Below are 24575 nucleotides of genomic sequence, written 5' to 3'. Positions count from 1 at the left end.
TTCTAATAATTTAGAGACTATTTTAGTTGAAGAATGCACTCATTTCCATAGAAGCGCAGTATAAAATAAAAGATATACAAAATAGCCATCATTTATTCGATTACAAAATGTTTCGTCCTGCTACATGTGTGGGTGTGGTAGAGTGGCCTAGGTGTAGTCGTTGAAGTCGTCGATGGCGAGGCGACGCGGGTCGGGCGCGGCGTACGGCGCCGGCGGCCGGGCGGCCGCATGGGCGCGCTCGGCGAGGGCGCGCGCGCGCAGACGCTTTATGAGGCGCAGGCGCTCCAGCGAGTTGGAGGCGTAGGCGGCGCCGCCCAGTGCCAGTGACTGGCTGATGTGCGAGGCCAGTGCGGCATGCAGCGCCGTCTGGCGCGCCAGCAGCGCCGCGTGCTGGTCTGATACGCGCTGCGCGCCTGGCACCAGCGCCAAGAACTTGGCGCGCAGGCGCTCATCCTTTGTCTGCAGGTGCACGCGGTGCGCGGCGTGCGGCAGCGGCTCGACCACCACGATGCACAGGTTGAACTGTCCCTTGATCGTGTGGATGTCGAACTCACGGCCCGAGTCGTTGTACACGATGGACACAAAGTCGTTGCCGATGTACTTGCGCTTCTCGTTGCAGAGCGGGTCGCGCGGGCAGCTGGGCATGGCGGTGGCCACGTGGAACAGCACCTGCATGATGTCGTCACTCCACACGTACGTGTAGCGCCCGTCCTTGCCACCCTTCTCCAGGTTCAGGAACAGGTTGGGCTCCTCCGCGCCCTCTAGCGGCACCAGCGTGCCGAGTAGACGGAGGAACTCCATATATCTGCCAATTTATATCATAAATACCATTTGAAACCGATACAAAAAGCAATATTGCTAAATAATATTAATTACTTTTACATCAAACTAACCTAACACTTCCATATTCATTTTTTAATATAGCTACTTCATCGTCTTGCTGCCCTGGACCCACATAGAGGACTCCCACCTTAAAGAAAGAACGTAAATATTTAGTAATATCTGTCACATTGTACTGTGATGATGTACAACAGGGGTGGTGGTGGTGGTGGTGTACTGACCTTATAGGTCTCGATGGGCGGCACGAGGTCGAGGTTCTTGATGGTGCGCTCGTGCTGCGGCCCTGACACCTTTAACGGACGCTCCAGTAGTGGATTTAGCAGGGTAGGCGTCTCACCTGAACACACAGACAATTTTATGTACACAACTAGCGAACCCGCGCAGTTTTGCCCGCTTGAGCTATACGAATATTTATGATTTACGCGATATATTAATAGATATTATTTATTTTGACGCTCTGTAACGGTTGTTGCTTAGCGACTGTTGTAACATGTAGACAGAGTTACTTTCCAATTTATAATATAAGAATGGTAATAATAAAACACAATATTACCGGGCACAGTCGGCGAAATGGGGTAGGTGCTCATGTTGTGGTACAGCTGTAGGAATACGAAGGAGGGAGACACGCCACCGCCCGCGCCCCCTCCACCTGCGACCCCTGCGCCCGCGCCCGCACTTCCCGCGTCTCGGGCGGCTACACCCCCCATCGAATTCATGGCTTGACTACGATTTAGTTCTCTGTGGACGGGATATTAACAGCATAATTAAATTATCTAAAATATGTATATAGACCGAGGCGAATCGGATAATTTTTTCTTTGAGGATATGAAAATCATCCTAAACCACACCATATGAAACTTTTATTTTAAGGTAATAATTAATAATTTAGCTTCATAAAAAACATAACAAAACTTAAATTATTCATAAATTATCCAAATAATTTACAAAAAACCCACAATATAGAAATATTCGACGCGCCCCATTTTGTGGGACGAATAGAATCAAACATGAAATAAATTCTAAATATTTTTTTGTAACATTATAAATTTTTCAACCATCAATAAAGTTGAAAATAAAATGATTGAGATCAATATTAATGACTAACACACAAAACATACATATATGTATCTCCATTCTTCGCATCTATGGTACTGAATGCAATCATAAGGAACCAATCTTGACAAGTTCTACGAATTCAAGCGCATATTTACAAACCACTTTAGGTGTCTCTAAGTACACACACTCTTGGAAACACTGAATCTTCTTTGTAAGCTTGAGTATGGTGATTTTTAAATCTTAGCAGCTCGACGTAGGGTAAATTTATTGGCCAAGACTTCATTTGCGGCTTCTTTAATTTTTTCTTGGGACCACTTTCTCCAATATGTCTTTCTCAAGTACGTACGAACTATTTACAACGAAATAAAAAAGAATCTTAAACGTTAAATAAGAAATAACACATATTAAATACTTGATCCACTTCGTCCCCGATAGTACAGTCCGAATAACCCCATATTAAATATTTTTTAAATATATATTTTGTGCTTTTACCTATCACATTATTCTTAAAAACTAAAATATATTCTAGAATAGGCCCTTTTTCAATCAATATAAGATGTGAAACTCAAAAGTTTTAACATAGATCCTTAGAGTTATGTAATAAAATAAGTACTTACCTTAGATGAGTGCCAAAAATGTCACACACCCAACAATCTGAAGCGCTCTCGAGTTGCACTGATATTAATGTAAATAACGAATAAAGAAACTGCCATTGACGAGTAATAAGGGTGGGAGAGAGGGAAGTAAGGCGCTAGACGTTTAAGTTATTTGACCCACATTATTTAAAATATCAACGAATTTCTTATATTGATTAGATTCGCCTCGGTCTATTATATATACAAAATAGAAATTCATAATTCTATTCTTGTATTTTATATATAAATTCAATGCGGCCGTGTCTTAGTTTTATGAAGTCTACGAGATTTTTTTAAGTCACCGGCTCTCGCATGGTACGGGTGAGAGGAGAATTAATATAATAGAGTTTATTGGTTTTTTTCGGTAGCAGAACGAAAAAAATATGTAAATGAAAGTATATCGGTCATCAAGTGGGAATCGAACCTAAAACCGTTTACAATCGCACACCTGCTTGTGAATCCCGTCGCAATCGACAGCCCCAAAAGTAGTGTTTATTTGCAATATTTGGTGATGAGTGGTATGTTAGAACCCACAACTGTCGCGTTTACAGTCACATATAAATAAATAGATATAATTAATTCATCAATAAATAGTACATGATACCACAATATCACAGGCCGCACTCACCGGTGTCTCCTGGTGGGGCTCATGACGGAGATGGTGTTGGAGCGCTTGGAGCGCGCCAGCGGCGGTAGCTCGCCGCCCGCGGGCCCCTGCGCCTGCGACACGCGGCTGTCGCTGCTCGTCTACAACACGCACACATATTTATTGATTCACTGTACAGTCGTTCAAACGTTATGAAGGTACTGTATAGTCTCATATACCCAGACTAGTCACGTCTCACGTTAATTTTATACTCTGTAAATTTTTCGTAAGTCTTATTCTTTATTGTCATTATGCAGTAGGAGTAATTTAAAGAATATAATAGAAGACGAAGAGAATTACATGTGCTGTATGTAGCCTAGGAGTGCACCAGAATATAAGTAACTAACCTGGAGGAGATTTTATAAATACTTTTATATATTTTTAACCTTTTTGTTTTTACAACTATACCTAAAAATTGTAAAAATTTGTTAAATATATTGCAGTAAATATAATGCATACCTATATTATAAATTCGAAAGTAACTCTGTCTGTCTGGCTTTTACGCAATCAGGGCCAAACCGCTAATTTAATTGAGATAAAATACTCATATAGAGATACTTGAGGGTCTCGGGATGAACATAGGATACTTTTTTTCTCATATTTGCAATATTTTCCATATATACCAATATATTAAAATACATATTAATTTGACATGCAAATTATTCCGCCATGTTAATAACAACTGTCGCTATGCGACTGTTGCTAAGCAACGTTTTGCAAAGTTTGTTGTTAGAAAACGTCACCCAAAATGAGCTTGCTTAACGCATCTCTCTATTGAAAACTGAAAATAATATCATAAAATATTTAATAAATATTCGTATAGTTCAAGCGGGCGTGGCCGCGTTCGGGTTCACTAGTATTGTATATAAGAAGGTATGTAAATTAAATTCTCTAAGTACACAAAAATTCATAAAATGAAATCAAAAAATATAGTGGAACAGGAGGATCTGTTAATAATCGGGAATAATTGCACGACACGTGGGGAACGGAGTGTCTTAACACTAGGTTCCCTCTGCCTATTTTGCATTGAAGAAAAGAAACCATGAAGTTGTATTTCTTAATAACAAGAAAATATGAAAGTTGATTGTACCTTCTGCAGCTGGTGATGAGTAGAGATTGTCGCAGTGTTATTTATCTCCGCGGTGGGGTCACCCTCCGTCTCCGAACCAGTCGTACCTGCCACACAAAATAATATACAGCACAATAAATAAAATAACATATTACAAAATTTGATAGTAAAAATAATTGCCATACAAGTAATAAGTATGTACTTGATACTCGAAAACGAATATAACTATAAATTATTATAATTTATAGTTATATTCGTTTTGTACCGTATTCCAGAGATGGTGTAGGTTGTTTTCCAATCATCACATACCTGGATCAGAATTATAAGTCATCAGATGTGGATGTCCAGCATGAGCCTGCGCCTGGGCCTGCGTCTGCGCCTGAGGGTGAGGCTGCGGGGAAGTCCCACACATCTCCTCGGGTATTGCCTCGCATGAGACACGCATGTCTGATTTCTTGTTCACTTTTTTTGATGCGTGCAATGATATTGGCGCACTGTTGTAAGAAAAAAGTAGGACAGTTTTAGTTTTGGGGAATTTTGTTATACTATAATTATTGTGGGTTCTTTAGATTCAATGTTTCTAAAGTATAACATATTTATACCGTAGTAACACATATTTGTTTTAATTTTTATATTACTGTTTAAAATATTTATTTAAAATATTGTTTAATTTAAAGTCTATCCAAATCAGTGCAATCATACGTGGGCTCGCAGCTGGGCAACAGTATGAGATCGTCCACGTCCACAGTGAGCTCGTGCTCTGGCCCGACACCGCTTGCACTTGTCTCTCCCCTTGCCTCCCTCACCGCTCCCTTCCACGAGGAGGACATCTCGGGGGAGGAGTTGGAACGACGCACGGGGTGGCGGGATTTACCCTGGAACACCATAAACATTTTAAATGTATGCGACGGAACTTAGCGCCGTGGGAATTGAACCTACATTTACGGCTAGGCTAGGTATATTACATGTATAACATTAAGATTTAAAACTGACTGACCTCAGGCACAATGAGCAGCATATCATCATCATCGGTGGTGCTGGACGAGCTCTGCCTTTGGGGGGAGCCCGGTATATTGATGGGCTGCGTGGACATACGCGCACCTCCACCCCCACTGCCACCGCGGGTGAGGGAGTGGGAGGGGCGGCACTTCCTCTCGCTGCCCACTACTGAGTCTGAACTGTTAATATATAGATATAACGTTATATGTACATTACTCCCCATAAATTTTTGCAACATTCTAGATTCGTCTATTTAAAGGAAAGCTACTATAATGAAGTTACACAAAGGCAAGTTCTTAAATATGATAAATAAATGTGAAACTGTATAAAAAACTATATAAAAAAACTCTTCCATTATTAAATTATTCTAAATATCTAAATTAGCCCACAGCCGAAACTATAGGATTGGTATTGGCATGAAAGTAGGTTGTAGTAGTGTAGGGAAGCTATTAGAGAGGATTTGTCAGAATTTCCATGAGCATAGAAAAAAAACGTAATTTTCATCTTAAATTCCATAAAGTTGCGAGCGCCAATTTATAATTAAAATTTATATTATAGTATTAGTACCTAGATTTGTGCAGGTCGGGCGCGTGCGAGCGCTGAGACGTGGAGGCGGAGCGCGACGAGCGCGGGGAGCCCTCCGACGTCTGCGGGGACACGTGTGTTACTTATGTTTATAGACAATAAGATACAAAAAAACAAAAGGGTCCAAGTATTATTACAAATATATATTATTAGTTTTTTGTAACTAAATTAAAATTAAAGTTATTACAAATATATATTATTAGTTTTTTGTAACTAAATTAAAGTTATTTTAAATAACTTAATCAAAAATATAGATCTAAATAGAGATAGGCAGATTTAGACTAGAAGAATATTTAGACCTACAAACTTAATAATATGCATCTGACATGTTTTATCTACGATTGCAAAATATCCACGAAAGATTCTTAATAGGAAAAAAAACGCGATAAAAGGAATAAAGAAATAACTTACAAGGTCGCTCGCACTGGATAGATCAACTAGCGGTGGCGCGAGCAGCGCTAGCACGTCTTGTAATGGCCACTCTTGTAGCTGCGATGAGCTTATCTGTGAAAGTTCATACATATTTTGTAAAATTTTTACGTATCGACGGATGGGCGAGTATAATGTAGATTACTATTAGCTGGTAATCAGTTTTAATTTTATTGTATGACATATTTAATCCAAATATTAATGGTAAAAAAGTAATTTTATTTTTATGTATTAAAATGTTTATTAAATTTATCAGAGTTCTAATTTTTCACCTGTTTCTGTGATAAAATGGAAGTAATTAAGTGTTACGTACGATGTATTCTAAGTATCTGACTTTCGTCTATAAATATACTATGCAACAAAAAATCTTTTTTCAATAAAAATTATAAAAGTTCCTGACATCAGCGTGTTGAATCAAACAAACATTTCAGCTTTATAATATTGATATAATATTAATAAGGTATATTATTCGGCAAGAGTGAATATAAAGTGGGTATCCTGTTCGGCAACACGGGCCACCAGCGACCACCTCTGCTCCTCCACCAGCACACTGACTGAGGAGGCAGTACGTACCCTGTTCTGCAGGCGCATGAGCCAGGACACGTCTCCGGTGGGCGAGCGCACGTGCAGCTCGGCCCACTGCGCGCACCAGCACGGGCACGCGCCCGCCGCTGCCAGCGCGCCCGCTCGCGACCAGCCCTCCTCCTCCTGCACACAATTGTGCCCACCCGTAACTACCATCACTTGTACTTTTTTAAATATATAGTCATATGTATAAAATAAATTACAGCCTCAATTATCAAAAATTCAATTAGCCGCAGTTACCAAAGAATAATAATAAGCCATTAGACAACCACTTAAGTTTTTTAAATATTATTCCGTCTACTCGTGTGCGACGACGTATATAACAAGAAAAAAATTACGTATAAAAAATTATATAAATAAATTGTATACTAAACAAAACTGACTTCTGAAATTTGATAGTCATATTTACAAACATTGTTTATATTTTATTAAGAAACGTCTTACCACTTCTTTGGACATTTTCTCAAACCGTTGTGAAAATTGAGCTAAAGCATCTGCGACTGGATCAACTGTTTTATTCTCCGCGGAATTTTGTCTGAAATGGATAAAATATACATTTTTCAAAAAACTATCCAAGATGTCTGCAGGAATATTGGAAATAAAAAGTTAAACAAGAAAACGCCTCAAGCTGTCTAAATGCTGAAACAAAAAAACACGAGCAAGCAACTTATCATTTACGAAAGTCCTGACAAAGATGAAGAACAACAATTATGGAGTGTCTAACAATAGGTTAGGTTAGATTAAGTTTCCGCCTAAAAATACTCCGCTGAATGCAGAAAATGCGTGAAAATACGAAAAGAAAAAAACACTAAGCGACAAATATTTGTTCTGCAAAAAAGCCGTGCAACAAAGGAAAGCCGCTAAGACACGAATATTGTCTTAGCGAAAAAAGCCAATATTTATTTTAATTAGGAACAGGATTGGAAATGTTTAGATACACAGATTATAACATAGTCAATAGTGTTATATTTTTGGTAAAGACAATATTTTTTTATCTATTTAGTCTTGCCATATTTAAAATGTTTTACGACTATGCTGAAATATATGTATTTTTTAATATACTAATTTCTTCCTTCATCCTTTTTTTTAATTAATAAAAAGAAAACCCGAACATAATATTCAGCAGTACAGATGGTATTGAAAATGTTAATAACAAATGAATAAACAAAGGATACATAAAGGACATAAAGGATACATAATATGATATATTATAACGATTATAGTAATATGTAAGGGGCAGAAAAAGATGTGGAGAAGTGGGAGGTGGGGAAGTGTGGAGGCGGGAAGTGGCGAAGTGAAGAGGCGGGAAGTGGGAGTAGGCCGACCTGGTGGTGTGTCCACTGGAGGGCGGCTGCAGCTCGGAGATGGAGAGGGAGGAGCAGGAGGTCTCGGTGGAGCGGCTGTGTTGCAGCGAGTACTTGCTGTAGCTGCACACACACACACACGCACTCTTAGCCCAAGCCCATGCCCACACCCAAGCCCACATCCCACACTGTATATACTAAGTCAATCTAAATGTTTGGATGTGACGTGATATAAGTCGTTATAATGTCAGAGTGATGAGTATGGTCATTTAAATTTAAAATTTGGGTCTATTGGTATGTTTTATACAAAATGTCAAAATTGATAAGAACTGTCAAAAACTAGAATCACTACTGTCAGTAACAATGAAGATTAGTACATTTTTATCAATTCCCTCTACTTTTACATAGATATTGCCAACACCAACATTTATCTTTAAAATTTAGTTAAATTTTCCCATTTTATGTAACAAAAGCTTCATGCAAGTAGAGACCGTCTACTCTTAAACTAAACTAATAAAAACATACAAATAAGTGTAATTACAATAATATGTAGTTTCTCATGTGTCACACGTGTTTGTGTACGGCACAAAAATTATAAAACAGCATCAGCAAAAACATATATATATTAAATAGGAAAAGAGTTTGTCTTGAATCAACATTTCGATTTTCCTGTTTCCTGTCCAAAATTGTTATGTCATTTTATCTAGAATTCAACAGGATGTCAATATAAAAAAAATCCAAGCTTTGTCCAAGAAAATTGGTTTGGTTGGAAACTCCCCCATAACTTATTAAAATTTTTAAATTCCAATCAAAACTTCTCTCTCAGGCCTCTAATCAAAAATTTCTTCAATGAAGCATATTTTAAGTTAGATACAATATAAAAGACATACATGACATATGGTATTTTTGCTCATATGGACTAAAAAAAACAATGGTTTTATTTATTTATTATTTGTTATATATTTTTTTTTTTGATGATGCTATTTCTATGTTATTGTGATTACCTATTTGTTTGTGTTTGCAAGTTCAGTTGTCCATTAAATGGTCTATAGATCATAAATTTAGAAAAAAACGATTGCTTATTAAAGGCCAATTAAGAAGCAATTTACTTTATAAAAGCCATTTAATCTCACTGATACAGGGTGAGTTGACAGTGACGGCGGCATATAAGCATTGTTAGAAGATATTTTCTTATTAAGAAGCATTTTCCCTATAGAAAATACTAGTATTTAATACTTTTAATTTTGTAACCAGGTTAGAAAGAGATAGGAATATAGAAAGAGAAAAGAAATATTGATTTCGTACCGTTTCACTTCTGGTGCATGGTTGTGCACCTGTAGATGGTTAGCGCTTGTTTGGTTTTGCTCCGAACTATCGTTTACTTGTACCTGGCATAAAAAATATGTTATATACTCAAAATCTGTTAACAAAGAATATATTTTTTATTAAATTAAAGCTGCAAAAGTATGCTATATAAGGGTAGGGAGAGGGAGCTTAATGCTAAGACACTCCACTTTAGACTTTCTGTCGAATTCTGGAGGCATTACGCATTGAGTGGCGTGCCACAATTGGGGTGTAAAAAATGTAAAGTATGTTATGAGTAAATATTTATTTAGGCTACAACTAGTATTAGTAACTAACTTGTGGTGCCGGCGCATCCCCGTTGTCAGCGGGCGGTGCGGGGGGCGCATCTGGCAGCGGGCTGGCCACGCTCTCCGCATGGCGGCGGCAAAGCGTCGCACACCTACGGCGTTACTTTACTTACAAGGGTATACTTGCATTACCAAATAAGGATCATTTTGTACTTTGATGTACTACACGTGAAGATAAGACCACGTTATTATAAAGTCACTAACAATACCATATGTTCACTATATTATTATCTGAGAAAATTTCAACTGTCTAGCGATCACGGTTCCTGAGAGACAGACTGATGACAGACGGACGGACAATGGGGCCTTAGCGTATCCCAAGGAACCCTATTGGTCCATTTTACCCTTTGGGTACAGAATCCTAAACAAAGAGAAAATAAATAAATAGTGCTTCGTAAATAACCTATACAATAAGTCTAAATAACACATTATGACAGTAGATCATCTGCAGTTTGATCTACAAATTTGAATGACAGATTATACAAATAAATATGAAATCCACCTTTCGCATAGCCCCTGTTTGATAGAGTTCTGTTGACAGCCCGACGTAGTGATGGTGATGAGCTTGTGCCCCACCAGCCACGTGCTCGACTGACCGCCGTTGAGCAGAAACTCTGCTGCTTCACTCCTGTGAATTTAACAATGCAAATAAGTATTCTTATTAATTAAATCAATAAATAATGATGAGGCCTGTCGTGGCGATGGAGCACAGACGTGTCACTCTAAACGCCACAGGTTATCTCGAGGAAATAACATATTTAAATTTTCATTTCTTCGCTCTGGGTAGAGGCACAGCGCGCTCGATCAGTTGCGGCATTCAACCGCAATGCCTCCAATTCGGCGAGTAATAATAATTAATGACGACTCCCTGAATAGAGTATAGATAAATCATTAATGCACAACAATTTTTCTCCAGAACTTCACTTTTAATTTTAACTACCAAATAATTTGTCTATACCTCTGCGGCTTAACAGAACAAGCAGTGAAGGTGTATCTGGCGAGCAGATCCACGCAGGTCTCCGTGAGCTCCACGTGGAAGGCGGCGGGAGCGGAGGCACCACCCGCACCCCGCGAGCCCGACAGCGGTGCGCGGGACACGGCTTTGGAACCCTAAAACCAACAATATATGTGTTAGATAATAATGGTCCTAGTTTTATAATCGACGAGTTGAGGCCGCCCAGAAGTTAGGCCTTTTGAACTACAAAAATAAGAACTTTCCTAAAATCAAGTCAGACAATCATTATTTTGTGACAGTATAAATATCGCGTTCACTTATATGTGAGCTCTCGGATGAGCAGATTGTGCACACAGATCATTGTGACCGCCTACCATGATCGCGGTTGTTTCGTAACATATACAGATGTCCAGTAAATAATGGTCCAAAATGAAACTGGGTGTTCCTCAGATGATTTTTAACTGAAATATGAAATTTCATGTTATGTGAAACCCTCCTAGTTTTGGAGATCACAAGTCACAAATTATGATATTTTGCTGTTCTGATTTTTGCTGAATAATGCGAAAGAACTAGTTTTTTAATGAAATGAATGAATACCATTTTTTCGCTTACTTTTTTTTATATATCAATTTTGACAGTCTGTGCTGTAAAAAAATATACTACTATATCATGTACCATTGTCCGAAAAAATTACCCATTTTAAGCTCATTCTAAATTGGTATGTCACATATTGTTCTAACAATTTTATTGAAAGTAGGCCATGAAGTTTTTCACTGTTTAGTGTTAAATAATTGATTTTAGAAAAGAGTTTCTTGCGCCGGTTCTTCTCAGGTCTGAGCAGTAACTTAAGTGAACTGGTGATAAATTTAACTTACCACTTAAGTGAAGTTAACTTTATACTTTGGACAAAATTATTTTACATTGACTGTTTTTTAGGGTTCTCCTCATATGGTGAAAAGGGAGTCTATTACTAAGACTACGCTAAAATTCGCTCTAAATTGTGACAGTGTAGTTAGAAAGCTGAAATTTTCACAGTTGATATATTACTAAAAAACACATGGACGGTGCATATAGAAAATATTAAATCTAAGTTATCCTCCCTACTTGGTTCGTTGCGTGGTATCTATCGTTGTCTACCTCGTAGTGTGTGCTATACAATATATTACTCTTTAGTTCAGTCAAATCTAACTTATCTAGTTGAAATATGGGGAGCCAATGCTAAAACTAACTTAAAATCTTTGCAAATTACTCAAAATAAAATAATAATACTGCTTTTTCATTTTAAGCCTATTACAATAACAAATAAGATATATGTTGAAACTAAGATTTTAAATATTCGTCAATTATATCAATATAACACATGTATTCTTATTCGTAAAATTTTACAAAACAATTTAGAATCGGAGCTATCTCTTCTGACAAATGAACAAAAAGGAAATAAATCACTTAGAAGTGTAAATAATTTATACTTACCAAAAACAAGAACCAATTATGGCAAAAAATCTATTATTTATGAAGGAGCAGAAATTTACAATAAATTACCTCAATATATAAAAACATCAAAATTTTTTATAATTTTAAAATAAAATTAAAGGAATATTTTATAAAATTAAAATAGAATCCGACCCTGTATTATGACTTCTTCAAATGTGGGTAAACCTAACTTCATTGTGAACGGTCATGGTGAAATATGTCTGTCTGTCTGTCTTTCTTTTTGTTATTTACCATGTTTTGCTGATTCCAACGCTCACATCGATTAATATGTACTCATTTAAGATAACTTTGTATTTCTCTTTAAGTGAAATGTAATTTCTTTTGAGAAATAAATAAACTCTTTAACCACAAAACCAGAATTAAATAAATATTTAAGAGATTATATGATTTTTTATAGATAGTAATGGTACGTCATACTATTCTTTGAAAATATAAGGCAAAAAAGAAAATACTATAGAAAAGAAATAGTAACTCACAAGACTAGAACTGCGCTGTCGATTCGAAGAGTCCTCGTTGGCGTTTTGTTGGAAATTGTTACTTTTGTACTGTAGCTGCTCTTCGAACGGCATTATTATGTAATTGTGCAGACCCTGGAATGCAATGTTTTTTTTAAATAAATAAATATTTTTAAACTGTAAATTTTATAGTTCGATTTAAACGCTCAAATACCTCAAACGCTTTTAGGCCGTCGTGGCGCAGCGGCACAAGGGTGTGACTGTAACGCGACGGTTGTGGGTTCGATCCTCACTCGAGGAAGTGCTATATTTATTTACGTTTATATTTCCATTTTTTCGCTCTGGTTTCGAGGCAAAGCGCGGCGCTGAGTTCTGCCACTCAACATGCAATGCTTCCAGAATTCGGCAGAAAGTGGAGAACGGAGTGTCTTGACACTAGGTTCCCTCTGCCTACCCTGTTGTGTGCGGGAGTGAATCTGTTTTTAATTTTGATAGGTACAGTAGGTTACATGAAAATGATGTGGTGTTAATAGTCTAATCTCCTTTCATAAATTGATTATTAAATCCAATTGTTCTTGAACACAAGATTACCGCGTTCAACCAGAAAACTAGTATCTCGTTAAGATGTCCTCCACAACTGACAGGTGACAGCACTCACGTGTATAATGAACCGCACAAAGTTGCGGCGGTAGGAGAGGCGGCACTTGAGGAACCAGGCGGCGATGACGTGGTGCGCCAGCGAAACCACGTAGTGGTTGTAGCGCGAGGGGTTGGTGTACGGCAGCAGGATCGCAAACACCGACATGTACTGGTCCTCCACGAACGACGCGAACACGTGCGGCAGCCGCGTCAGCGCTGCACACAGACACACATATACATACACATGTCATATTACAATTAGAGGGACACATCAGAACCAGCCTATAACATCAATGGCTATCAGTAATCTTCTATGTATATTTCCAATAAAGTAATAATTTTTGGTAAAATAATGAAAAATATTTATTTGGTATTCTCTTCTACCTGACAAAATAAAAAAAAAGCAATTGTTATAGCTAAGGTAATAATATTCTAGTTTAAGGTCATATAGTAGCAAAACTAATTTTATAATTCATAACATTTTTCCAATTTTCATATATCGTTCGAACAAGCGAAACAGTGCAATGATATATAGTCCGCATGACTCATGATCTTGTAAAAAAGTGTCAACTAATCCATAGGTTACCCATTTCCGTGCAATTGCTTGACTAAACAACCTGACGTCTGTGATCCAGTCGAAATGGCAAAACTATTTTTTATATTTTTATTTTATATTACTAGGGCCTTAGGATCGAATTGAGACACATTGTTCAAAGATATTTGTTATCTTAATACTTTATTACTGTCTTTAGAAGTAGTATACATTTTAAATAAAATAAAAAAGAAACTCACTTGACAGGAACTCTAGCATGGGGCTGGCGATAGCTTGCGTGTCTGAGATCTTGGAGAGGTCCAGCAGCACTTCAGGTAACATCTTCACCATCGTGTCTCTCGCTTCCAGCGTGAACATCGTTAGAGCGTTGATGTATGGCTGGGGGGTGCGGAGCACTGGAAATTTGATTATTAGACTACTATATCTTTATTACCTATATAATATAATATATCCATGTATGTTATGGTGGATATTAAATAAAATAACATTAAATTTGCGCGTGCGTGCGTGGATCCTTGTGCGGTCCTGAGTTTAGTCAGATGACCATCATGAGGTGAGGTCATCTATTGCTCGTTGGTCGGAAATATTTTTGGCCACTTCGGATGACACTTAACAGACTGTTAGTCGCGTCGTCACTACCCTACGTAGTGTCCAACATGGTGAAACGGTTCTGTAGCTGAAGCTGGAAAGCATCATAGCCGGCCTCAATTTGGGGTAGTGATGGTAATTTTAAAAAATTGGTAAAAGATTATTAACTATTTTTTACTTTGTTTATTATAGGTTGAAAGATTTTTATATATATATATATATATACATACATATATATATATATATATATACATATATATATATATATTTAAAATATACATTATTCATGCATTCAATGCATCAATCAAATATGTATGCTACTATCCTACTAAAGAGGAATTCATCTACTGACCCATGCCATACTTCAGTAGGCACCTCACGATGCGCTGCTGCGTCTGCGGCTCCAGGTAGTTGTGATAGGAGGCCAGCGCCGCTAGCGCCGGCAGCGCCGTCGCGTGGAACTCCGACAGGAGCAGCTTGGCGCCACTCGCTCCTCCTGCCCCCGCGCCGCGCTCCGACACCATGGCACACAGCGTGCCGGCCAGCAGGTCAATGTCCTGTGCGCGTCGCCCCACGGCCAGAGCGCGCGCGTGCAACAAGTGTGGCAGCGCGCGCAGCACGTGCGCCAGCACTGCCCAATCCGCCTCACGCGTGAGCGCCGCCACCAGTGCGTGTGCCGCGCGCCCTACGGGTAGCAGCGCGGCGCCGGGCGGCGGCGGCGCGGGGGCTGGTGGGCCGGGAGGTGCCGAGGGCGGGGGCACGGGGCCGGCGCGAGGCGCGGGCGGCTCGGCCAGCAGCAGCGGCGAGCACAGCGGGCGCAGACGCGCGGCGGCGGCGCCAGACACGGGCGCGCCCGCGTCGTCGTAGCAAAAACCGACCATGTTGAGATCGTTGGCGCGCAGCGCGAACAACATGTCGAAGATGAGCAGGCGCACGTCGGGGTGGTGGTGCAGCAGCGTGGGGCGGCGATAGTGGTGGTCGAGGTGGTCCAGAAGTACGAGAAGCGCGCGCGCCGCGGGCGCAGCGGGGGCGCGCAGCAGCTTGGCGTGCAGTAGCTCGAGCAGAGCGGCGGCAGCGGCGCGCAGGTCGCTGGTGTCAGCTTCGGGCGGGTACTGTGCCTCCGACACATGTATCGAGAACGGACGGTTCAGGATCTGCACGACACAAAAACCACACACATCAATTATTATAACACAAATCATAATTATCAATCATAAATAAATACATATTATCATAAGAAATATTTTTGTATAATATACAAATACTAAAAGACTTTTTTAATCAGATTCAAGCTGCAGGAGGCAATCAGTTTTAGGTAAGCAGAGGAAACCTAATGTTAAAACATTCCGTTCCCCATTTTCCGCCGAACTCTGAAGGCATTTCGTGTTAAGTGGCGGAAAGCAACGCCGCGCTTAATAGCGTCTTTAAAATAAAAATTTAAATAAATATTTCATTTCATCGAATGTAATTAATTACATTGGTGTAATTTTCTGTGTGTTGTGTGCTTTCTGTGTTTCTTCCCGATGATATCAGATACCATTTCTGTGTCTAATATGTCTACTTCTCTTTTGTTTGTTGTTTTTGTATAGTTTGGTGTAATAGTCAGTAGCGATGTTAAGTATGTCCTGTCTATCTCTCTATTGTTTTCATCGTACGCCGTTGCCTCCTTTTTCTATTTTTATCTGTATTTTTCGCATTTATTAGAGTAGCTCTTTAGTCAAGGAGATGGTAGGTATTTCCGCCAATTTATTGTCTGAATTTTGCTTTCTGATGGCTCTGCTCTGTAGTAGTGGTTGTAATTGTATGTTCTAACCAAGTGTATTTTTGACGTATGTCAGCATCTTTTGTTTCTTTTTAATAATCTTTAACATTCGAGTTTAGTGAGTTAGTTATTTCTTCTATTAGATATTTGTTAAGTTTTATATTGACTGAATTTACTTTTGGCCTAAGGTTTTTGGGTTGGGATGAATTCAAATTGACCCTGATCATGTGGTGGTTGGTGTTAAAATTATGTTATGTTGGGGAAGAATCTAGGTTTATTGGTCATTATAAAGTCAACTTGGTTTTTTGATTTACCATTGGGTGACAACCATGTTCCCATTCTGTTTTTCTTTTTCTTGAATATGGTTTTTAATAAGGTCATGTTATTTTCGTGCACTGCAATGTCCATGAGCATTTTTCTATTCTTGCTTCTAGGTTTAGAACTGTATATATAGGGCCGGTGCGTCTTCGTTCAATTCACGTCTCTAATTTGTTTATTAAAGTCCCCCATCGCAATTATCTTTTTGCGAGCATGTGTCTGTAAAGTTTTGTTTACATATGTTAAAACTGGCTAATTGTTACAATTTCTGCTTGTTCTGTGGGCGAATAGATTTGAATGATGGTCTTTGGGTCCGGTAGCATTAAATTCAATAATGTTATGCGCTCTGATACACCATAAAATACATTGATGTGCTTTGCTAAGTTTTTTTTTACTAGAAATTCTTACACCATGTTTTCCTGGGGTTACCCCTTATATGCTAGAGTATGAAATGTGGGTAGGCGACATTATTTTCTCCCAGTCTTCGCACTTCACGTAAGTGAATATTCCAGTTCCAAACGAGAATATTCCAGTTGGTTTTTTGTAGGGCCGTTGACAGTTCTAATAAGTTTTCTTCCAATCTTAGTGTATGTGTCATTTATTATAATTTGCGATGTATATTCTTGTATGTTTGATTGTTGGTTTCCATGTTAGTCTTTTGCTTGGGTAGAGTTAGTTTGATGATGTGTTCTTTACTTTGATGCTATTGATTTTTTATTGGAGGGTTTTCGTCTATTTCTGCAAGGGGATCAATCGGGTTGGGGAATTAAATTGGTTAGGTAGTGAGTGTTTGTATTATTATTGTTTTTCTTGGATGCGTGATACGCATTTCGCGCATTCATTGTAATATTTTTTTGCGCACATTCATTTTTTTAGGTCATTATGAAAAAATGGTTAGTATAATGTGTATATATCTACATATGTCAAAAATAGTAATTGATTGCTGTCTGGACATATGAGATATATAGAATCTGTTATCTGTTGTTCTGTCAATGTAATAGAACCAAAATAATTATTTTAAAAATATTTATCTGAGTTTCAGTTTCTTTGTTTGTCTGTGTGTTTATCTTCGGTAATTTTAGACACGGTTTAACCGATTTCGAAGTCACTTTTATTTTATTATTCTACAAAATTTCCTTTAATATTTAGGGTATGTTTTATTGTGTAGTGTAGTGCGGTACCTTCTCGAGCTGGTCGATGAGGTCAATGCAGGCGTCCGCGGAGCACAGGCGCGCGAGCCCGGGCAAAGCGCGGGCGGCTGCGGCACGCAGGGCGGGCGCGGCGTCGGCGGCGGCGGCGGCGGCCAGCGCACCGCCCACGCGCTCCGCCAGCTCGTCAGGCGCGTGGCGGCGAGCGAAGGCGGCCAGGCACGCCAGCGCGTGCAGACGCACGGCCGCGCGTCGCCCGCCACGCACGTAGCGCTCCGCCAGCGCCAGCGCCGCGCCCGCCGAGCCACCGCCCAGCGCCGCGCAGCGCGCCGATATCAGCCGCATCGTCGACGCCTCCTGCCAAGGGAAAATGTCGACTGTTGCTTTTAGCTGCTGTACTACTACACAACGCTATTTATTGGTATTTCCCTTATTATTATGTTAAGCAAAGGTAGCATTACTAAAAAATCTTAGTTCAAAAAAACATTAAATAAACCACAACAAAAAAAAGTACTTACAGGTCGATCATGCCCACAAAAGTCAATAAGATCTAACAGAGCATCCGTATCACCATGAAAATGGCCAGTCTTGTGCAGTTGTTCGATGGAGGTGATCAGCTCGTGGACCTGGGTGTGCACCAGCTCATTGCGAGGCTCCACCTCCACGTCCTGCTGCAGCACGGCCCGCACTATGTCCAGCACCAGGTCCCAGGTGACAGGGTGCAAGTCGTGGGGCGCGCGCGCCAGCAGGCTTTGCAGTGCCACCACTATCTCGTATGTCACTGCTGCGTGGCCGCCTGACAGCGCCTGATATGTACAAATACACAGAACAAATTAAAAAATGCTAATACGTACATAAAGGTTATAGAAATTGATAAATTGAAAACTATAATTAACTAGCAGACTCTGAGCGGCTTCACCCGCTTAAATCATACCAATATTTATTTTACAAATATGTACAGACAGTTAACAAAAATTAGTTTATCTTAATCCGAAACACAACAATTATTCAAAATACAATATTAATCAAAATTCTATAGTTATTAATATTTATATAACTAGCTGGGAGAATGTCTTTCCATCTTTTTACCAAAACGATAAAAAAGGGAATGGAACCCACAGCCGTTGCGTTCCATACCTTCAAAAAAGCAGGCAACACCGCCAACAGCGACACGTGCAGCGTGTGCACCTTCCGCGGGCCCCACAGCGCCATGGCAGTGTAGAACACCGCGCCGCGCGCCAGCCCCGCCGCCTCCTCACCGCCTTCACTGCCCTCTCCAGTGGCGCTCAGCCCCGCGGCCCGGATGAGGCGCGTCATCTCCCGCAAGGCCGCGTGGCCAGTGTCAGCGCCCACTACTATACGCATTAGCTGAAATATAATATGATATGATTATAGTGACATTTAAAGAAAGACACAAACACACATTTATGCAAGTACAGTCGACGAGTAGTGGCCCCACTGAAGGGCGGGCGAGGATGGGGGACTGAGCCAGGGTGCCCGTGGTTCAAGGGTGGCCGAGATTCTTCTCCATTATTCTATTTTAAGACATTGCGGTTTGGGAAGGGGAACACCATAATTTTGGAACTATATACATACTAATAAATGACGATGACCCAGACACAGCAACTAGGCTTTTACAAACCCATTTGACACTCATTGAAGAATGGCTAAACAAATGGCGAATCAAGGCTAATAAAGACAAATCGGTGCAGGTAACCTTCACTCTTAGGAAAAGAACTTGCCCTCAACTGTTCCTCTACAATGAAAAAATCCCACAAGCAGAAGAAGCTAAATACCTTGGCATGCACTTGGATAGACGTTTAACTTGGAGACAACATATATGGACCAAAAGAAAACAGCTTGACCACAAACACCGCAGTATGTATTGGTTGATTGGACACAAGTCTCAGCTCACAACCAATAGTAAACTTTTGATCTACAAAACTATAATTAAACCTATATGGACTTACGGAATTCAGCTATGGGGGACAGCCAGTCACAGCAACATTGAAATACTCGAAAGATTTCAAAGTAAAACTATAAGATCTATGCTTCAAATCCCATTATACATAAGTAACGATTATATCAACTCTGACCTCGGCATTCGAACAGTGAAACAAGAAATAGAACACTACAGCAAAAAGTATCAGATCCGACTGGATAGACACAGTAATGAGCTGGCAGCACAGCTACAAGGAACGGGCAGTTTGCAATTTTGCAGGCTAAAACGAAAAGGCATCCCAGAGCTAGCAGAAAGATTTTCAGCCAAAGTGTGAGAGATGCTTCACTGGAAGCTCATCTCTAACATAAACCAGACAATATTAACTATCATCTTGGATTATTGTTTTATAAACAGATCGCCAAGTAGCAGCCTACATAAAAAAAAAAAAAAACTAATAAATCACATAAATTTCACGAGTAAGTGACTGTAAACGCGATTGCTAGTGGATTCGATGCCCACTCGAGGAAATTAAATATTTATTTAAAGTTATATGTTCATTTCTTCACTCTGGTGTCGTGGTTGCACGCACACACGCTTGTACAGCAGCGCCAGCACGCCCAGCTCCACGCCCGCCTCCGCCGCGTACGCGCGTATTTGGCACGCGTAGCTGTGCACAGTCACGCTCACACACACACACACACACTCGCTTGTACCTTGCGGCTCGGCTGGCAATAGTGCTCCACGTTGACGGTGCGGCACAGCGCGGCCACGAGCGCGGGCAGTGCGGCGCGCGGCAGCAGCGAGTACGATACCACCGCCTCCAGTAGCGCCAGTGCGCCCAGCACTACGCCCGCCTCCGCCGCGTACGCGCACATGTGGCACGCGTGGCTGCGCATACACACACACACGTGAACACAATTCATTACTCAGTAATAATTCTTAATATTTAATTGATTTATATTTTAATTCAAAATATCCATAGCCAGACGTGGCCAATTAGATTCCAACAAGATGAAATGAAATGTTTCTTATTTTATTTCCTCGTTCTGGTGGAAAGTGCGGTACGGTGATAATATTGTGTAAACTAATTGATTGATAAATATGCTCAAAATAGTTGACATTATACAATGCCATCAACTTTTGAGGATATTGAAGTAATTTAAAAAATATATATTATGTTAGCATACTCATGTAAAAAGTGGGTAGATTTAGATGAAGAAAACAATAAAAGCAGTGGAATTGTGTCAAACGGGAACAGTAGCTTGTAGGCCGAAGCCCTGATTGGAAGGTATCTAGTGTGTAGTATGTGGAACCTCTATCCAAGTACGTTGGAAACATATAAATGGTATGTATTTTTATCGTCTTTTCTTAAAAACGCTAACCGCTTCCGATTTCTAACAATTATATCTTTTTATTTATCAGCAATAAGACCTAGAACATATTTTTTTAGCTTCACTCAGCATCCTGGACAAAGCAAGGCTGTAGGAACCTGCGAACCTAATGTTAAAATACTTAGTTCCCCAAGACATATTTTGCCTCATTACCAGAACAAAAAATCTATACTTATAGTAAAACAGTAAAAATATTTTGTATGTACATTTAGTATTTTTGGCTGAAATGAATAGAGAGCACTTAAAAAAAATAAAAAAATGCATTTTTTTTAGTTTACAGTCACACGTGTCGCTCTTACGCCACGTCAGCTTCATACCTAATCAATCATAATAATAAACAAAAATAATACATACTTAACAATCCCATGAACAATTTCCTCATTTAAATACACGGCGTTAAACTTCACAACATTGGTGACGAGGCTGACAAACTCTACAATATGCGCTGGCATCTGGATCTGAGGCAGCCACTCTAGTAGGAATGGCCCAATCTGAAATGCCATACAAATATTTGTAAACTATAGTATATTTTTTTAATTTTAAAGCAAGCATTTAAAAAAATATTATGTTCTAGTCCATAGCACATAATATCATTATCTATAAAAACAGCAACAATTCAACTGTCAAACAACCATGGTTCATGTGACACACATACAATCCGGTGATAGACAGTCAGCGGAATCTTAGTAATAGGGTCCTTCTTTGTAGGTTACCATACCAAAGTATAAAACTTCGGTAGCAACATATTCTTAGTATAATCTTCCCTGGTTACTTAATGTCAATGCATAGCAGCAAAAAAACATTTCTTAAAATTTTATAATATCACAAAGGTACATGTAATGAATCGGAGGACTTTATTTAGCTTCACACTTTCCAGAAAGAAGAGAGCACCAATTACAAAAATAAAAATAATTAGTATTTCTATTCAAATTAAATATCAAATTGAGATGCAATATCATAATCATTCATTTTTTGAAAGTCTGATAATTTACCACCGCCAATTCAATAAAGTTGATTAAGCGCAAGAAACTCAGGAATTATTTTTTTAAATCAATTTTATAATATAATTTGTATATAACTTTATATCTTTATTTAAACATGCTGTGCAACACTTAAAAGTAACAAAACACAATAATACAAAACATATCACCTGTTCCTCAAGACATTTAATGTCTTTCCCTGAATTAGTTAATGTGTACAGTAGTTTGAAGCGTAGCTGATAGTCCTCAGGTGGATGGCTTCCATGTGTATCCTTTAGATATGTAAATAAAATAGTGCGCATAACTAATATTTCTGATTGGCCCTCGGCGACACATTTCCAAAGTCGTAGCGCTGCGTGGCGAGCTTCTATATTAGGATCTTCAAGAAGGTCTCTTGTGTAGGCCCATATTTTTTCTATACCACCCTGGAATATAAAAAAATTGTAATGAGTAATATTTATACTTCTTTTGAATTAATGGTAAATATAAAAAAAGAATAATAATATCACAATTAAATGAGTCAGTTACAACAATTTAAAAGCAATATACAATGAAAAGCATTTTTCTTTAATAGTTCTCAGAAAGTGATGACATATTTTATTTCAAATGTGTATTGTGTTTATTGTAGAGAGGCCTTTGTGGCACAGCGGGTCAATTTCTATATATATATATAAATATATATATATATATATATATATATATATATATATATATATATATATATATATATATATATTTATATATATATATACATACTACTTTAAATTAAACATATACATATGTATGTTTAAATACATAAATCATTTTTATACAAATTTATATTGTAATAAAAAAAACTGCAGTGTTAGTGTGTTAGTGCAGTGTTAAGTTCTACCACTTAAGGTATTGATACCAGGGGCTCCATGACTACCAGCTAAAATTCACATCTAAATCTTGTTTTAAATATTTTTTTCCTATATATAAAATAGTTATTTTAACCATTATTTATTTATTGTACAAAATAAATCTTTTCTTTGTTTGACTTTAAATAATAATTTTAGAATTGGGAAATATAAAAAGTGTATATCAGTGGTAGATATAGTTTTATTGGCTTTTGTTCTTGTTAAAATATTCAAATGCACTTAAAATGGTTTGTCAATTATTAATGTCATTGATAATGACTATAAAAAGCATAAAGAAGTAATATTGCATATGTACTTTGGAAAAGTTCTAGGAATTTTCATAAAAAGATAAATCAAATTTATTAACTGTTTTCTTAATAAAAATAAACTTTATGAATCTTATTCTTATGTGTAAATAAATAAACTCCAAGGCTAGTAATTTGAGATTTAACACTGAAAAGAAACTGTTGCTATGCACCTCAAAGTAGGTATTGATTATAGTAACTTGATATGTGTATTTGCTAAATATGTACTTACATTTGTGCATAATTTATTGCATGCTATTGTATGATTATTAATCATATTTTGTTATTATATCATAATTACTATTAGGTAAATAGTTTAGTAATTGAGTCAACAAATTATATGAAAAAAGAACAAAAGAGTTGATTCTTGAGAAATTAACAAAAGTTTCATTTTGTTTTTTTTCTAATGATTGTTATAAATAAATCACTTATAATTTAAATTACAAATCTTTCGGTAATCTGGCACTTGGTATTTTGCTACAGCAGGGTAATGATCATATAATTTGAAAAATTTCATTTCTCATTTGTTCTTTGATAAATTTTGACAAAATCCACATAATAATTGAGGTACATTTGTAATTAATGGGATGAGGGTATAATTATATTACAAGGTAGGTACTCACTTCCTGGACGCGGAACTGCAAGATCTTTTCACCAACGTCCTTGATGGCGCGCAGGCGGCGGTTCAGCGGTGCCTCCGGGCTCAGCTCCCGTCGCAGCTCTGCGGTGACCACCACCTCGTTTTGTGCCACAACGGGCGCTGCGCCCACAAATACACACTGTTAGCCACCAGCTCCCGCGGCCGGCTCTCGGCCTTCTTAATAATAAACACGGCTAGCTATACGCACCCGATGTACCCTTCTTGAAGTACTCTTTTAACTTGTTGTGAAGGGACTTTGTGTCCCTATCTCTAGAGCCCATTGTGCGCCCGCAGCGACGGTGGCCCGTTGTTATATTAACCTAAAGCTAAAGCTAGGCGCGGTGATTACCTATGCGTGTGAAATTGAAAATAAAAACACATATTTATTAAAATAATTCCCACTACCGCTCTGCTTTGCTATTCACCATCTGACAGATTGATAGTCCTCCGTAGTCCGTACAGCTGACAGGTATCAGCTCGATACATGAATATCACTAAATTTAACTACCTATTTACTTGGGAAAATATGACTGACATGTTTATATTATTACTGATAGAGGACAATGTAGTTAAAAATCTAAAAATTACTTATTATCACCATCATTTATAATATATGTCAATAAAATTAGTAAACAAATTACGTGATACGATTTCTGAACGAAAGTTAAGTGTTGTTGGTGATAAAATGATACAGTGCTGCCAGTTTCGTATGTTGATTAATTAA

At 38.6% G+C, this 24575-nt stretch overlaps 1 protein-coding gene across 2 annotated transcripts; it reads right to left on the bottom strand.

The window, feature by feature from the left end:
• Positions 1 to 79: 79 nt before the first annotated feature.
• Positions 80 to 24456, bottom strand: gig (TSC complex subunit tuberin). Of its 2 annotated transcripts, XM_085198639.1 has the most exons (30): positions 24060 to 24456; positions 23835 to 23971; positions 22196 to 22450; positions 21400 to 21536; positions 20368 to 20542; positions 18850 to 19080; positions 18231 to 18518; positions 17746 to 18069; positions 14837 to 15638; positions 14136 to 14291; positions 13363 to 13559; positions 12726 to 12839; positions 10759 to 10910; positions 10303 to 10428; positions 9790 to 9892; positions 9454 to 9536; positions 8170 to 8271; positions 7289 to 7379; positions 6833 to 6967; positions 6242 to 6334; positions 5813 to 5892; positions 5244 to 5424; positions 4949 to 5121; positions 4556 to 4740; positions 4268 to 4353; positions 3160 to 3278; positions 1394 to 1578; positions 1062 to 1177; positions 894 to 970; positions 80 to 805 (listed from the first exon to the last, which is right to left on the bottom strand). In XM_085198639.1, exons 1-30 carry the CDS (start codon positions 24130 to 24132, stop codon positions 148 to 150), a joined length of 5634 nt encoding a protein of 1877 aa, XP_085054765.1. In that variant the 5' UTR covers positions 24133 to 24456; the 3' UTR covers positions 80 to 147. The 2 variants fall into 2 exon arrangements, with proteins under 2 accessions (XP_085054765.1, XP_085054766.1); XM_085198640.1 differs by lacking the exon at positions 8170 to 8271 and having other exon boundaries at positions 24060 to 24454.
• Positions 24457 to 24575: the final 119 nt, after the last annotated feature.

This window comes from Heliconius melpomene, chromosome 15, assembly GCF_056956725.1.
Source record: "Heliconius melpomene rosina isolate 202511_hmr_F chromosome 15, ASM5695672v1, whole genome shotgun sequence".
Taxonomy (NCBI): Eukaryota; Metazoa; Arthropoda; class Insecta; order Lepidoptera; family Nymphalidae; genus Heliconius; species Heliconius melpomene.
Note: the sequence above shows the minus strand (reverse complement) of the source record. Positions and strands in the feature narration are given on the sequence as shown.